Source organism: Propithecus coquereli, unplaced genomic scaffold (assembly GCF_000956105.1).
Source record: "Propithecus coquereli isolate 6110/MARCELLA unplaced genomic scaffold, Pcoq_1.0 Scaffold7, whole genome shotgun sequence".
Taxonomy (NCBI): Eukaryota; Metazoa; Chordata; class Mammalia; order Primates; family Indriidae; genus Propithecus; species Propithecus coquereli.
Window position 1 is genome coordinate 12508954 of NW_012153062.1, and position 17132 is coordinate 12526085.

A 17132-nucleotide genomic window follows, 5' to 3' on the forward strand; every position below is an offset into this window, starting at 1 on the left:
TATCTATTTCATTTAGTTCTGCTCTGATCTTTATTATTTCTTTCCTTTTGCCAATTTGGGGTTTGGTTTGTTCTTGCTTTTCTGATTCCTTGAGGTGCATCCTTAGATTGTTCATTTGAAAGCTTTCTACTTTTTTGCTGTAAGCATTTATTGGTATCAACTTTATGATACTGATTTTACTGTATTGTGCAGGTTTTGGTATGTTGGTGTTTCCATTTTCATTTGTTTCAAGAAATTTTTTGATTTTTACTTTCTTCATTTATCTGATGGTTGTTCAGGTGTATGTTGTTTAATTTTAATGCGTTTGTACATTTTCCAAAGTTCCTCTTGGTATTGACTTCTAGTTTTATTCTATTATGGTCTGAGAATATACTTGATATGAGTTTGAATTTTTAAAATTTGTTGAGCCTTGTTTTGTGGCCTGATATATGGTCATTCTTGGAAAATGTTCTATCTGCTGATGATAAGAATGTGTATTCTACAGTTGCTGATTAAAATTTCTGTAAATGTCTGTTAGGTCCATTTGGCCTAAAGTCCAATTCAAATTCAGTGTTTCTTTGTTGATTTTCTGTCTAGATGATCTGTCTAATGCTGAGAGTGGGATATTGAAGTCCTCTACTATTATTATATCAGAGTCTCTCTCTCTCTCTTTTTTTAGATCTAGTAATATTTACTTTATGAACCTGGGTGCTCCCATGTTGGTTGCATATATATTTAGAATTTTCATATCCTCTTGCCAAATTCATCCCTTTTTCATTATCTAATGACCTCCTTTGTTTCTCTTTACTGTTTTGACTTAAGGTCTATTTTATCTAATAAATGTAAGTACTTCTACTCACTTTTGGTTTTCATTTGCATGCAATATTCTTTTCCATCCATTTTCTTATAGTCTATGTGCATCTTTACAGGTGAGTGCATTTTTTGTAGGCAGCCATATAGTTGAATCATGTTTTTTAAATCCATTCAGCCAGTCAATATCTTGTAAGTGGAAAATTTAATCCATTTACATTCAAGGTTATTATTGATTTGTGAAATTTTGTTCCTGTCATAGTGTTAATTGTTTTCTCATTGTTTTGTGTATTCTTTTTTTCTTTTCTTTTCTCTTATTGTCATTGTTGTGGTCTTGTGGTTTTCTATAGTTGAAACATTTGAGTCCTTTTTCTTTTTTATTTGTGTTTTTGCTCTACCAGTGAGTTTTATAATTTCATGTGTTTTCCTGATGATAAATGTTACCCTTTTGCTTCCAGATTTAAGACTTTCTTGAGCATTTCTTGTAAAGCATGTTGAGTGGTGACAAATTCCCTCAGCTTTTGCTTATTTGGGAATGATTTTATTTCTCCTTCATATATGAGGAATAATTTTTCTGGATATTGTATTCTTGCTTGGAAGTTTTTTTTCTTTTAACACTTTGAACGCATCATCCTATATTCTCCTGGCATATAAGGTTTCTGCTGAGAAATCCGCTGTTAGTCTGATGTGGCTTTCTTTATAGATGACTATATGGTTTTCTCTTGCCATTTTTAGAATTTTGTCTTTGACTTTAGAAAGACTATAATGTGCTATGAAGAAGACTATTTTACATTGTATTATTTGGGTGATCTCAGAGCTTCCTGTGTCTCCATGTATAAATCTCTTGCTAGAAATGGGAAGTTTTATCTCTTATTTTGTTAAATAGGTTTTCTAAATCTTTTGTTCTGTCTTCACCCTCTGGGACCCCCAAAATTTAAATATTTTGTCACTTTATGGTGTCTCATATATCACAAAGGCTTTGCTCATTCTTTTACATTCTTTTTAAAATTTTTTTGTCTCATTAAGTTATTTCAAAAGACCCGTTTTCACTTTCTGAAATTCTTCCTTCTGCTTGATCTTGTCTATTGTTGAAGCTTTCAAATGTATTTTGTGTTTCATTCAATGAACTCTTCAGTTTTAGAATTTCTGTTTGGTTCTTTTTTTTTTTTAATGATGAGTGGTTTTTTTTCTGATTTCTTTATATTGTTTTTCAGAATTCTCTAATAGCTTCTTTAGAATCAATAATTTGAATTCTTTTTCAGGAATTTCTTAAATTTCTTTTGATTGGGATCTGCTGCTGGAGGATTATTGTGTTCCTTTGAAGGTATCATATTTCCTTGCTTTTTCATGTTTTCTATGTCCTTAAGTTATCTGCACATCTGATCTAACAGTCACTTCTCCCAATTTTTTGAATTTGCTTTCATAGGGGAGGACATTCTTCTGAAGATGTATGCATGGTGTTGGTTGCCCCAGTGGTGGCAGCAGTGTTCTGAGCATGCTTGTCCTTGGGCCCCAGGGCAGCTTACGCTGGCATTAATGTTAACAAGTTTGGGTGGGCCAATTCTTAGGCCTCCCGGTGGCTTACTAGACGCTGGTAATGGCAGCAGGGAGCCAGGCAGATAGCCATGTTCTCAATCCTCTGAGCATCTGTTGTGGCATGGGTGATGGCACTAACGGTGGCAGGATGACCATCTGGGTCCTGAGTGTTGTATGCTGGTGTTGGCATTGGTTGCAATATGCTGGATGGGCCAGTCACCAGGCGACCTGACATGCAAGTAGATGTCAGCTATGATGGTAGTGGCCAGGTAGGTAGGCCCAACCTCAGGACCCAGGAGCAGAGTTCAGATGCCAACAGTGGTGGACTGGTCTGGGAAATCTCCTCGCCCCCTGCCTGTGTGCTCTGGCTTCAGGGTTAACAAAGTCAGACCAGTTGGGCTGTCCTCATGTGCCCTGATGGTGTGTATAGGTGCTAGCCATAGTAGGTAGGGGTGCAGTGATCTCCAGGCCACCTGTGGAATGCTTAGTTTTGGGGGGGGGGGGGCAGTAGACACTCCTGCCCTTCCACTGGAGAGAGTGGTGCAGCCTCCAGTGACTGGAGCCTAGGCTGGTGTGTGGAGAACACATGTGCCACTCACACTACTTCAACCCCTGCAGTGCTCATGCCTGAGCCTCTGGTGTAGTGGCAGATTCCTCTGTCATGCCTCAGCTCTGGGTACATAATAGCTCAATGTCTTTCATAGCTGTGCCCCAAAGGCAGCAGCCTTTGCTTTTCTTGGTCCTCAACCCTGGTGACACTGGACTACAGGGCAGTGCAGTCTGTTGTGGGTAGCTAAAATGGTTCCTTGCCACTGCTACATAGGTCTCAGTGAGTGTGTGGGACCCAGCCTCCCTGTGGCAGTGCCATCGCAGCTACCTATGTTAGTTTCATAGCCTGCAAGGGTAGAGGGGCTCTCCCATGGCTAAGATTACAAGAGACCACAATGGGAATGTGGACCACTGAGGGTCTGTCACTCACCTTTTCCCCATATTTGGGAGTCTCTCTCTCTGCTCCCAGCTGATCCCATCTGAGCAGGCTGTCTTGCTTCCTCCTCCTTTCTTGCTTTTGATATTTCCTGTCACTTTTCTGTTGAATTCCAGTATTCTGGAATTGCTTGATCTATTTGAATTGTGATTACCTACTCATTGTTTTGGTTCTTCTTGGTGGGAGAGGGGATTATGAAATGCCACTAGTCAGCCATCTTGAAGCTCCTGTCGCCTACATTTTTTTTAATGAAAAGATTTGTAACTTCTGGAAGAAAGGCAGTTAGCTGAGGGGGTATTATTCATACTTTAAGTTTTATAATTTCATATTACTTCAAATAAAACTTGAAGTACTCCTGTTTAGAATTACTTATGGGGTAAATATTCAAGTGAAATAATATAAAGATTATTTTCTTGCTTTTAGGGTTTTATTGGCTCTCCTGGAGAAGCAGGAAAATTGGGACCTGAAGGAGAAAGGGTAAGTCCATCTCCTTCAAATATTATTTCTAAAGTGATATATTTATGATAATGTACAACAGGAATCATAAACTCAGATGTCAGGGAAGTATCTTACTGAGTGGGCAAACCAGGATTAAGAAAAATCACCTGCCAGAAATATAATTAGACTTTCTTAAATCTTCCTGAATTTTGTTATAAGAAGTAATGTCTTAGGTATTTTAAATTCAAATTTTAAAAAGTATACATTGAAATATTAAAATATGTAATTATGAAATTTTTATTTTATAATTCACTAATCTTTAATTTAAATATAAATTCTTTTTTTTTTATTTCAGCATATTATGGGGGTACAGATGTTTAGGTTACGTATGTTGCCCTTGCCCCCCCCAAGTCCGAGTTTCAAATATGTCCATCCTTTGGGTGGTGCGCATTGCACTCTTTGTGTATGCATATACCCGTCATAGGTCTTGATTTTGCAGTGCAATGTGCATTAACAAATTTAGCCTCAGAAGATATATTTCTGTTTAATTTCATAATGAGAGATAGCTGTTCATAAATGTAGGTATGTATGAATAAAGATAAAACCTTTGCAAAATGGTTTGTTATACTTAAAAAGATTAATCAAGATATTTGTGGAGTTTTGGCATTATATCTTTATCATATCCAGTTTTCAGTGCTATACAGAGTCCAGTGATTTCCCTTTGCATGCCTTCATTTACACTGTCAGTATTAATTGAAAAAAGTAGAGTTGAATAATGTTATTATATTGTCGTATAGTTTGAAATTAGAGAATTGAGCCTTTAACTCTATCATTATAAGTAAGTTCAGGACAAAATTTTCATTTTCATTTCTGGAAAGTGATTTTTGCAAATGAAAGTGAACCAGATTATTTTTTGCTAAATGAATTTTTCAAATATTGGTTTTTTTGAGTAAGTAAATTAAACCACGTTTTCTTATAATTACTTGTAAATACCCCTTCAGAGAAGAAATATTTGAAGAGTTTAAATGCACTGCAATTACAATCAAAATATCCAATCTTCTTTGGTGAGAAGATATGAAGATTTTTCCTTGGTCAACATAACAAGTCATTTCTTCAATAGCAGAAACTACCTTCAGAATAATACCACAGCTAAGCCACTTAATCTTCATGTGATACGGCAGAGTAATAGATGATGTATCCCATAGATCATGCAAAGAATCGAACTGCTTTTTCTTGACCCAAAGGAGTGTATCCAGTTTATATCATTAATTACTCTGCTGCTCATGATACAATCCTGTCTACCTTTTGGTATGAACTTACTTCTAGTAAATGATTTAAAAAATAAACCAAAATTGTATGTCTTCACAAAATATTGTCATTTGGATTTAAGAAACTTAAGCTCAGTGTTGACAGTGACCCTCAATAGGCAGAGTGCTGTAATCCTACTCATTAATTTTGACCAGTCTATATGAAAATATCAAGACCTAACTCAACACAAAAATATAATAAGACCATTTTGTGATATTATATGTATCCTGGGTACCGTGTCCTAATATTATTTGGCTATATCAAAATTCTCATTAAAACCATGAATTATATAGCTAAAAGGTTATTATGTGATAAAATATTTAAGTATTAATATAAAAAATCAGAGGAAAATAATATATAATAATGCTAATCACCCCTGAAGATAAATAGAAAGAAAAAGTTCTTTCTGGAAGTCAGTATTACACAAATACATACATATTGTGTATAAATATATATACACACACATATATGAAATATATACATATATATACACACATATGAAAAATACTTATATAAGTCTATCTGCATTATTTTTAGGTTTCCAGATGAGATTTAGGGAAGGTACAGAACTTTTAGAAAATAATTATCCTATTGTTTTTTATAAAGGTTGGCTGTATTATGTAAAGATAAATAAAGTCCTAATGAAATGAGTCTTCTTGCTCACCTATAAACTCTTTTTTTGATAATCAGAGACAAAGTAGTTCTCAAACACTGTTGACTTGAAAGTGAAGGATTATTTCAATCAATGATATTTTCTAATTTATCTGTATGTACTGTCAATCCCAATCTATATGGTTGTGACAGATTTCTTAATCTACAAGTCTCAGAGTGATTATATCAAGTAGGATTCTTCAAACAGCAAGTAACAGAAAACCCCAATTCAAACTGGCTTAAAAATAAAGAAATTTTTAGTGATGATAATAGCAAATGATTTATTGAATGGTTTTATGTGTATACATATATATGTGTGTGTTTGTGTATGTGTGTGTGTGTATATGTATACACACACAAGCACTTTATATGAATTTAACTCCTCTAATGCCTGCAAAACCCAGTAAGATATATATTGTTCCTCTCATTATTGGTGAAGAAAATGAGGCACACACAGACAAAGTAACTCATCTTAGACTATATACAGGTGGTAAGAGCAGAGCCAGGATTTGAACACTTGTGTTCTGGCTCTAGAGCCTGGGTGTTTAAATACTATACCCTAGTGCTTCTTACATGACAGGAAATCTATAGGTTAGGTGGGATCAAGGTACAAGATGATTTTGAGCATAGTGATAGCATCATCCTTCTCTCTGTTTGCCTTTCCCAATGTCGGCTTTACCCTAAGGCTGGTTTCCTATATGATTGCAAGATTGCCAGTGCAAAGGTCAAATGTGTCTTCGTTTACATTCAGACAGAGAGGAGGGAGACATAGAGGAGGGCATTGTCCCTTAGGTATGGAAAATAAGACTTTTCTGTTTGTCTGGTTGTGCCAACTTTGGTAGTATACCAGCCATTGGACAAATAACTATTGCCAGGAGAATGTCAGGATCCCATTTGGAAATACAGATGGGATGGATACCTGAATAAACTCAGAATTTTGTTTTAAAGAAAAAAGGGGGCTACTTCAGTGAAATTAACATAGAGAAGCTTTTCTGAATATCACACCAGTTTATAGAACAATTTATTTCTGGTTTTGGCATACTTCATTAATTGATTTCTTCATTAATTTCAGAAAAAAAGTTCTGTAGTATCTAATTAATTCATTCAATAAATATTTATGACTTTTCTATATTCTAGGGCATTCCTGGGATCCGTGGAAAGAAGGGACTCAAGGGAAGACAGGTAACTCAATTCTTGTTTTTAGAGGTTCATTTTAGAGCAATATAATCTAATTATGTGTTTATTTCTTACCTATTAAAAATTAATGTGTTTTTTGCTTTTACTGTTGTTCTCATCCATTTAACAGAGTTTAAATTTTGCCACTTGAACAGTATATCAAATAATACTTGAAAATGTAAAGGAAAATTTAGATTTAAAGATAACTCTAAATTTAACACTTCTAACCCTTACTATACCAGTAGAAGAAACCCTTCTCTCCATGGAAAGGAGCTAAAATGTCACAGAAAATACATGAATAACTTAAAACACTAACAGCAGCACTATTCAACCTTTTCTTACATGACCGGATAGAGGTTCAACCTCATATTCTAGAGGTTTTTAAAATGCCTGCTTCAGCTGTTAGCTCAGAGACTAGTTTGCTATAGATTCTTGCATTTTCAGGTTTATAAAATCAAGGAAAGTAAATTTTACTAGGAAATATAATAATTTCAGACATGGGAGGAAATTTTGATATCATCCAGTGTCCCATTATTTAACAAATGAGGATACTGGTCCAGAGAAGCATCCTCACATTACCCTGGCTGAGTTAGTGTAACTAATTTGCTACCTGCTTTCTACTTGTGTTTTTATTACTATTCAAACACACTTTATAGGTAAGACATTCTGTTCTAACTGTGTTCTGTAGTCTATGAGGAGAAAAATTGAGTTTTTTGTAACAGCTTTTCTAAAATTGTGGTGTGCCTGAATAAAATTGTAATGATAAGGCTAACGGATTATAGATCTCACCAGAATATTCAAATCATTTTAAAGCATTTTATCCATTGAGCTTTGTAATATTCCTTGAAGGTAGATTAGAGTAGGAATTAAAGTCACCATTAAATGTATATAAATGTGGAAAATGAGGCTCGGAGATGTTAACAGACTTGCTCAGAATCATAGCTGTAAGTGGTAAAATCAAGAATTGAGCACAGCTACTCAGAATTTAAATCCAGAATCCTTTTCCTTACTCCTTAGATATTTCTGCTGTCTGTCTTCTACTCACACTGCTTAGAAGAGGCATGATTTGTTTTTACATGACATTTGGCCAAAATGTGATAAAATTATTTTAGTTTCACTTTAGAGATTTTTATGTATTAAGATAAACTTACCAAACTGTCAAGAAATACAAAACAAGCCAAATATTGTTTTCCTGCATCTTGTTCAATTTTAAAGCTAGTCTTAGAATAATTATAACAATAGAAACTACCATCACCATTATCACCATCACCATTTTTTTATTCTCAAGCACTGTGCTAAATATTTGTGTGCCACCTTGTTTAAATATATTCTATTCTATTATACTTGAATCCGTTAGTATGCTGTTTCTTTGTTTTAGCCCTCATACACATTCCCCAACAGAAATACCTCTCTATTTATTATGTATAAAATTTCTAATTTAAATATGCAGATCTGGACCTTTTCTCAATTAACCCATAATGAAGGTTATCTTCATTATAATTGTTCTTTCTGTTCTTTTTCTTCTAATTTTTTCCATCTTCCTCCTAGCAAAGTATGCTGTCAATAAAAGAACTAAGAAAATCATTTACAATAATATATAAATTACTTCCAATGTTTAAAATGCTACCTTACCTTTTAGTAATTATTTTAAGTGTGCAGAGTCCTAAAATAAAATAATCTGCAGTGGTGGAATTTTAGACATTGGTGAGCAAATTCAGTGTTTTTTCAAAGTTATATGTCACTTAGGTAACCACCAATTTCATTTATTAATATGGCAACTTTTATATGGGTATTAACTTGATCTTGGCTTTGACAGTGTATAGGTAATTTCTAATTTCCTGCTCCATAATGAATTATAAAATTATCCAGAGAAATTTATAGATAACTTCTGGTTTCTTACTCCATAGGGAATTAATAAAATTATCCAACAGGATTTTATTTTGTTGAATTCAACAGGGGAGTTTAAGAAAACTGGAAAAATAGTGAATGAAATGATTACTGGTCCCTTTGACTGCACTATCCTTTACATTATAAAATTTACAAAGTTTTATTGCTTTAAAAATATATGCATTTGTAATAGATTTGGATCCGTAGAAAAATTATATTTAAAAAACACATGTATTCCATTTTTCCTAACTCATGTTTATAAAAGAAAATCATTCTGGTATTTTAACATGTGCGCATGCTATATGTACTTTTTCTTGTTTTTACCACAAAATGATTTGGCCATATTTATAAGGAAAATATGAGTACTTAGAGTAAGATACATTTATAGCCACAAGTCAAATTATGGAAAGGCTGACCTCAGAGACTGTTCCAGAATGTTATTCTATGTATAAATGCTCCCCCTTATTCTTTCTGTTTATTATAAATAAAATAATATTAAAACTATATTATGTAACTCAAGATTCTTGTATTTCAGTTTGTATGATTAAAATTCCATGAGAAGCATAGTTATTTATTGAGTAAGAGGAAAAGATCTTTTCGATAATGTTTCCACTCTCTTTGATATAGTAAATATTAGGTGTGTGAAATATGAATATGGCCATGTTTTACTGGTAATTTATTAAATTATGTGTACTACTTGTTGTCAAATATAGAAGCAGAACTAAAGGATTCCAGGCCACCATAAAATAGATGGCAGATACCTATACATTTGAAAGAATATGATAGAAACCTGGAAATGCTGAAATCTGAATGTGCCAGTATCTAAGAAACTTTTGGCTGTGCATATGTCAAAGGATGTTACTTTTGATTTTCTGCTAGTTTAAGAGATATTTAGAAGTGTGTGTTGATGTTTCATTATAGTACTGCTATGTAGATCCCACATTATTTCACGTACTGTCATTAGTAGAATAATATTAGAAGATGTACTTTATTACAACTGTGATTCCTGTTTAATTATTTTAAAATAATCATTATGGATTTTAAATGAACTTGTTTCCTCAAATTTTAAGTAGCTGGAAGTACTCAGTCTTATGAACATAGAGTATGATTCCATTTTAAATACTTAGGACATATAATTTATAGAATAGCAGTAACTATTATTAGAGAAATCTGCATGTTTTATGTAACATTTATGCTTAGATTTTTAAAGTCTCTGAAATTAAGGCCAGAAATTGGTGAAATAAATTACTTCACTTTCTGTGTTATGTATGATATGAAATACTCTGACAGGCAATATAGTGAAAGTAATAGGCATAAAAGACTTCAAAATCTGAGTTCAGGTCTTTCTAAATAGTGATCAGGATAAGTTATTTTGGACTGCTCAGTTAGGTTTTCAGCTGTGTACTAAAGCTCCATGTTTGATATGAATAGTTTGCAAAAATATTAATTGGTATCATATCATTTATACATATAGCACAGAAATGCAGAGGAGTAAAAGGCTTATCCAAAATGGTCTGATGAGTTAGTAACATTACTAATCTTAGATTTGGGAAAATGTTGGTATAAATCACATGCTCATAATACGACCAAATGATCACTTATTCCCTGAGAAAACACTAGGCATGGAATTAAGTTGTTGTGAACAAATTTAGTGGTGTCTATGTTTTTTTTGAATGAAATTATAGACTTACAAGTAAGAGGTACTTCTAGACAGTTTAAATATTATATGAATGCTATTGAAATGAACATATTTTAAAATGACATACTATTTTGGTTATTCAAGAGGTAATTATTTTTTAGAAAGAGGTGATTATTTATTATTTAGCATCATATTAGTATTTTCAAATTTGATGTCTCTGTTAAAAGTTACTTCCATTTACATCTCACTTCCTCCAAAACTCTTTTTTCCCAAAATAAAACATTGTTTTTATTCAGCGTTTACAGATTATGCTGATATTTGTAACACGATGATTTTTGTTTGTTGTTCAATCAGGACCATTGATTTGAAGTAGGAGAACTGGTTTTGTTAGGGGTTTGGTATATATATATTTTATTTATTTATTTATTTCAGAATATTATGGGGGTACAAACATTTTGGTTACATGTTATGACTTTGCCTATGGGAGTTGGGACTTTGGTATATTTTAGGATCAAAGATTATTAAAAAATAGTTACATTAAATTCATTTGTTCCTTGGTCTTAGATTGTTGGCATTTGAGATACTTTTTTCTTCCTTGTATTATAAGCTGTTCTTGATTTCAGGGTCTTAGCATAAGGTACTTACTAATCATGCCAATTATTTATAAAGACCTCATGTAATCACAGTTATATATTAGTCAATTTATATGTGTACTCGTGCTTTTGAATATCAAGGTATTGTAGTTCTTACCTCTCCCTCTACTTCCCTCCTGCACTCCCTACTTGTCGTAATTGTATCAAAATCCTTATTGCCAATTAACATTAGAAGACACCCTTGGGGCTGTACGTGCCTTCAGTAGAACTAACCTTTGAAGGTGGAGAAGCCCAAGAGGCTCTTATTGATCCATCCATTTGTTCTCTATCTCTGGATATTTGAGTTCAACTGAAGTTCATTCTCTAGAGATCTCAGATAAAAACCAATCTTTATTGGTCAGGAATTTTTAAACATCGAGAACTACTGTTCTGTTTGACATGCTTGATTGTCTTCTTGGAAAATATCTGATGTGAGCCAGATTCTTTAAAAGCATAAAACCATCCTATGATTCATAATAGAAAAGAAGAATCCTGTTAAAAAAAAAATAGGGGTGACAGGGAGTGAGGATATATATGTATTGATAACTTCAGATTTCTTGTGTTATACCTAATTTAAAGTAGCTTACTTTTTAGTGTAAGGTTTTCAAACTTCATTCTGTAGTGCTGCAGTCAAGAAATGCTATAAAGTTGCTTTAAAAAAGAATTTAAAGGGCTGCCAAGCTTGATTTAATCAGTCTCTTTGTTGTTCTAAGTTGGCCAGGCAAATTTATATGGCTCCACAGGCCTAAAAAATTTATGCCAGAACTAACTTGCCATGATGGAAGATAAACATGAAATTGGAGAAGAGATTTACTTTCCACAACACCTAGAAAACTGTTTAAGGAGTTTCCTCAGACCAGCTAGGAATAGATTATAAATAAGTAAATCACAATACATTTAAAATGTGTACTCAGTTTTCTTCCTATGAAGATAAAAATATCACAGCCTCAGAATGTTGGGCAAAATAACACCCTTAAGGCACCCAGGCTTCAGAGAGATGTTTACTTTTCTAACTATAGAAAGGAGTGTCTCCTCTTCTTTTCCCATATATCTTTCTGTTAAAATAGTTTATTTCAAGCAAACTGTATTTTGGCTTCTAATTCCAGTGTTAGAATTTCAGAGTATAAATTCTTCTGTTTGACATCTGTTATTAGTTTTTAGCTTTCGCCCAAGACAGTCTTAAATACATATTGCATAGTAGTGTCTCAGATACAAACATTTCATGGAGAATTTAGTGAGAGTGTTTTCTTTGTTTTAGGGAAAGGGTACAGTTAATTAAATCATAAAGAAAGTGCTGCTGTTGCTAGAGCATTATGAAAAATTGTCATTAATTTTTAAGTGAGTCTGCTTCTTTTAGGAAAAATTTTCTGAATTCTACTTTACTGGGCATAGTCTGTAGTAGCTATATGTGTCTATAGTATGTCAAGATGTATGAAAGATTCAAGGAATTTCAATTAACCCCACCCACTGGTTGGGATAGGCATTAAGAGGGACACCCAGTGAACTACATCTGGTGATTTGGAGGAAGTCTAGGCAGAGCATGATTTCACAGAGATGTGACACCAGTGGCTAGAAACTTAGACAGCCAATTATTATCATTGTGGATAACATAAGGAAAAACTCAGAGAGCCTTGTAGGTTATCAATATCAGAAATTTAGAATATATGTACTCAGAAGTGTGAGCACATATTTGGCAGTTAGGCCTGGCTTGGGTTTGGGGACTATAGTCTCTGTGAGGGAAAATGGCAAGAATAAGGTGGGACCCTTATCACTGAGGGATAGAACATGGTGTTGTGTACCATATCTGGTTTTTAGATGCCAAAAAAGGGCAGATTTCAATTCTCAGAACTGGGGTAGAAGGTGGTAACCAGTCTTTAAGAATACGACAGGCACTTGAATCTGAGAACTGGGGCCCGGGTTAGCACTAAGCCTGCCTTGATGCTAAATCTCCAAGAATTAGGCTAGAACTACTCACATTTCTACTGAAGGTTAGAATAAATCTAAACTATGATGATGGATTGACCCTTGGAGTGTAGATAAAATTGTCCTACCTGTGAGGAAAAGAAGGGCACAGAGACTGGGTCAACAGAATACTTCACACTCTAGCCTTTTCTACAATGATCTTTTTTCATTTTTGAAGGATTTTTAAAATATCAGTATTTCCTGGTAATGTGTATTCATGTGTAGATTGTGTAGAAGTAACTTCTAGGGTTTATTGTAGTGTTTCTAATCCTAGAAAAGTTAGTCTGATCTTACCAGTTCAATGCTTAGTCTTGGAAAAATATTTATTTTTTGTCATCAGTAATGCCTGTTTAGTGTCTATCAAACATTCTATGATAATTTTTTATCTCTACTTTAGATTGAATATGTTGTTTCTAAACCTTACTATAGAAAGAACAAAATACATTATCCAGATGACTTTTTGTATTGCTTTTATTTAAAAAAATTTTTTTTTTTTTTTGGACAGGGTCTCACTCTGTTACCTGGGCTAGAGTGCAGTGATGTCATCATAGTTCATTGCAACCTCAAAGTCCTGGGCTCAAGTGATCTTCCTGCCTCAGCCTCACAAGTAGTTAGGACTTCAGGCACGTGCCACCACGCCTAGCTAATTTTTTTCTATGTTTTGCAGAGACAGGATCTCACTATGTTGCTCAGGCTGGTCTTGAACTCCTGGGCTTAGATCGTCCTCCTGCCTTGACCTCCAGAAGTGCAAGAATTAAAGGCATGAGTCACTGCACAAGCCCCTATTTTTAAAAATTCTGTAAATATAGTCATTGTAACCATTTTATGGTTATTTTGGTCCCTTGTATTTTCCTAAATATTTTATACATGTTATTTTTGTAATTTCTTTGTAGAGCTAGGAAAATAATCCTTTTGCTAGACACCCTAAACAAGAAGTTTTCCATCGTTTAAGGTATCTAAATATACTAACAAATATAGTATCTATGAGTGATCTAAACTATTAATATCACTGTGTATTCAGGCATATAAAGTCTAATACATGTCTTTTTTTTTTTTAGTGATGCTGTTTGCCTTTTTTTTTTTTAATGTCAGCATATTATGGGGGTACAAATGTTTAGGTTACTTATATTGCCCTTGCTCCATCCTAGTCAAAGCTTCAAGTAATGGTCTTAGTGTTTGATGACTGCCATGTTTGATAACAGTAACATCATTAGACTCAGACAAGAGAGAAACTTGCCCTGGGGAGTGCACTTCAGAGGGCCCTGCATATCACAAACAAATACTATAAATGTTTCAAAAAATACCTGAGTGTCTGTCACTCAGAATCCAGCACTTAGCACTGACATTGCATGCCTTATAATCCTAGACATCTACTGCTGTTACTCTGTATTAGTTATCTATTGCTACAGAACAAATTATTCCAAGTTTGTGGTTTAAAACAATAATATATATTATTTTTTATAGTTTCTGTGGGTCAGGAATTTGATAGTGGTTTAGTTGGGCAGTTCTGTTACTCTTGAGGTTATAGTCAAGTTTTTGGCTAGGGCTACAGTCATCTGAAGGCTTGACTGGAGGTGGAGGATCTGCATTTAAGGTGGCTTACTTCACAAATGGCCAAGTTGGTGCTAGATGTTGAGTGGGAGACCTCAGTTCCTCCTCATGGGGACCTCTCCATGGGGTTGCTTGAGTGTTTTCAAAACATGGCTTTGGCTTCACCCAGAGTGAGTGGTCCACAAAAGTAAGATGGAAGCTGTAGTGTCTTTCATGACCTAGACTCGGAAATCACACATTGTCACTTCTGCATTCTTTTGGTCATGTAGGCCAGCTATAATTCAAGATGGGAGGGGACTACACAAGAGCATGAATACCAGCAAGCAAGGATCACTGGGATCCACAATGAGGCTGGCTACCAGAGCTTAATAATGTTTAGGCCTCATAGAAATTCTTCTGCACATCTCTTGCCTGTATCTTCATGTCTGAATGCCATGAAGGTTTGTAGGTGGTACCATTGCCGACACTGGAGACAGAAACTTTAAGATTGTGTTGAGGATTTGAGCAGGCAAGTGGAAGCACTTAGGTAGGAGGAAAGATAAGTTATATAATTTTTTTCTCAGTATGAATGTAATAGAGTCTTGAATGATGAAATATTGTTTCACAGCTTCTATTTTTTGACTCTTCTTTTTTTCTGATATATGGTTTTAGAGGTAGTAGAATTAGTGTGATATTTGCGACAGTTGCATTTGAAGCCTGAGAAGCATTTTGCACTATTAAACAAGTCATATTATTACTAAATTTACATTTACATGGGTATATACACAAAATTCATGAAACATGATAAAAATTTTTTATATTGGCACCTAAATGGACATGAAATGCTAGAATGAAAAAGTTTTAAAAATATAGATACTTAATAAGATCAAGTCAAAATTTGTAAAAAATAAATACAAAATTTTGATATATTTAATTTTATCATTAATTATGATTTGCAATAGAAAATAGACAGCCTTAGAAAATCTTCAAAGAGGTGATCTACTTAAATTTTTAAAAGCTAGAAACCATGGCAGTAGACTTATTTGAGCATTACCTACAGTAAAAATTGCAAATAAGACTTTATTCATTTTCTATTTAAAGAAGATTTAATTACCAAATTACTTTTCTATTTCTGTTGCTACATAACAAATACCACAAACTTAGCAGATTAAAACAGCACCCATTTATTATCCCACAGGTTCATGGTCAGGGATCCAGGTATTACTTACTTAAATCTTCTGCTCAGGTCATAATGTTACAACTGAAGTGTCAGCTGGGCTGCATTTATCATCTGGAGGCTTGGCTGAGGAGAAGTTCAGTTCCATACTTATTCAGGTTGTGGGAAGAATTTATTATCTTGATGTTGTAGAACTAAGTGCCCTGGCTTTTTGCTGACTCTCGGCCGTAGACTGTCCTCAGGTCTGATAGAATAGCCACAGTTCCCAGAGGTCACCCACAGTTTCTTGCCACATGGACTTCTCCAACAAAGCTGCTTACTTTATCAAACTCACAAGGGAACCTCCCAGTTCCAGGCTGCTAAGACAGAGTATTATATAGTGTAAGATAATCATGGCAGTGACGTCCCATCACCTTTGCTATGTGTTAGATGAAGCAAGTCATAGGTACTACCTATACTCAATGGAAAGGTATCATACAAAAGAGTGAACAACAGCAGGTGGGAATCATTAGAGATTACCTTACAGTCTATCCACCACACTGATCAGTGGACATGAGCAAGAAAATTATTCACAACTGTAAGAGATTAGATGAAACCCCTGAAACACCATTCTTTATAACATAACATTTTATGACTGATCAAAATGATCTAAATATGAAAAAGAGAACTATATACAGTGCAGAAGCAACAGTGCAACTCTGGCATATCCATTAGAAGATGAAGAGTACATTCATGAGATTGGCAAATTGGGCAAAGAAAGGCAAAGACTCTGGAGCTTTCCTGTCTCTATTGGATGATAATCCTGGAAAAGGGCTGTTAGGTCATTTGGTAGTGTGAAGGTATTTTTGGGAAAACACAATTTGATTTAAATTTATGATTATAATTTCTACTAGGCAAATATGACAGAAAGTATAGTATTTCATTTTGCACAAATTCTTTCAAGAGAAGAAAGAAACTGTAGGAACTTTTATATTCTAAGATCAAAGGCAAAGTATTTTGTTACTACTGTTGCATATTTTACAATCAATCTTGAAGATCATTTGTCAGCCACAAAGCTATGTGGCTATAGGTTTGTGATTAAAAGAATATAGTACCTTGGCTGCATTTAGAAAAAACAAAGCACAATATGCATGTAGTTACTAGAACTGAAACAACTGGATAAACAGCAAGGAAACAATGAAATATTCAACAATATAAAACATCATCATAATGTTCTTTAAAAGAAAATATTATGTGTCTAATATATAGCCCAATATAATGATGCTTTCTATGGCTTAAACAATAAAAAGTGTTTAGATTTAGTAGCGATAATACAATGATCAACATGTAAGAAGGATAAAAATAAAATAAATTACCTTTAGAACAGAGACTTAAAATGAAATTAAATGTTTAATACGTAGTAAAGTGAGAGGAGAAACAATA

General features: G+C 34.0%; 1 protein-coding gene across 1 annotated transcript in view; it reads left to right on the forward strand.

Moving 5' to 3' along the window:
- The window catches only part of COL24A1 (collagen, type XXIV, alpha 1), a 342918-nt gene that overhangs the window by 86917 nt on the left and 238869 nt on the right, over positions 1-17132 (forward strand). Inside the window, exon 12 of the mRNA XM_012661028.1 lies at positions 6845-6883. Coding sequence (XP_012516482.1) covers positions 6845-6883 — 39 coding nt within the window. The remainder of the gene's footprint in view (positions 1-6844; positions 6884-17132) is intronic.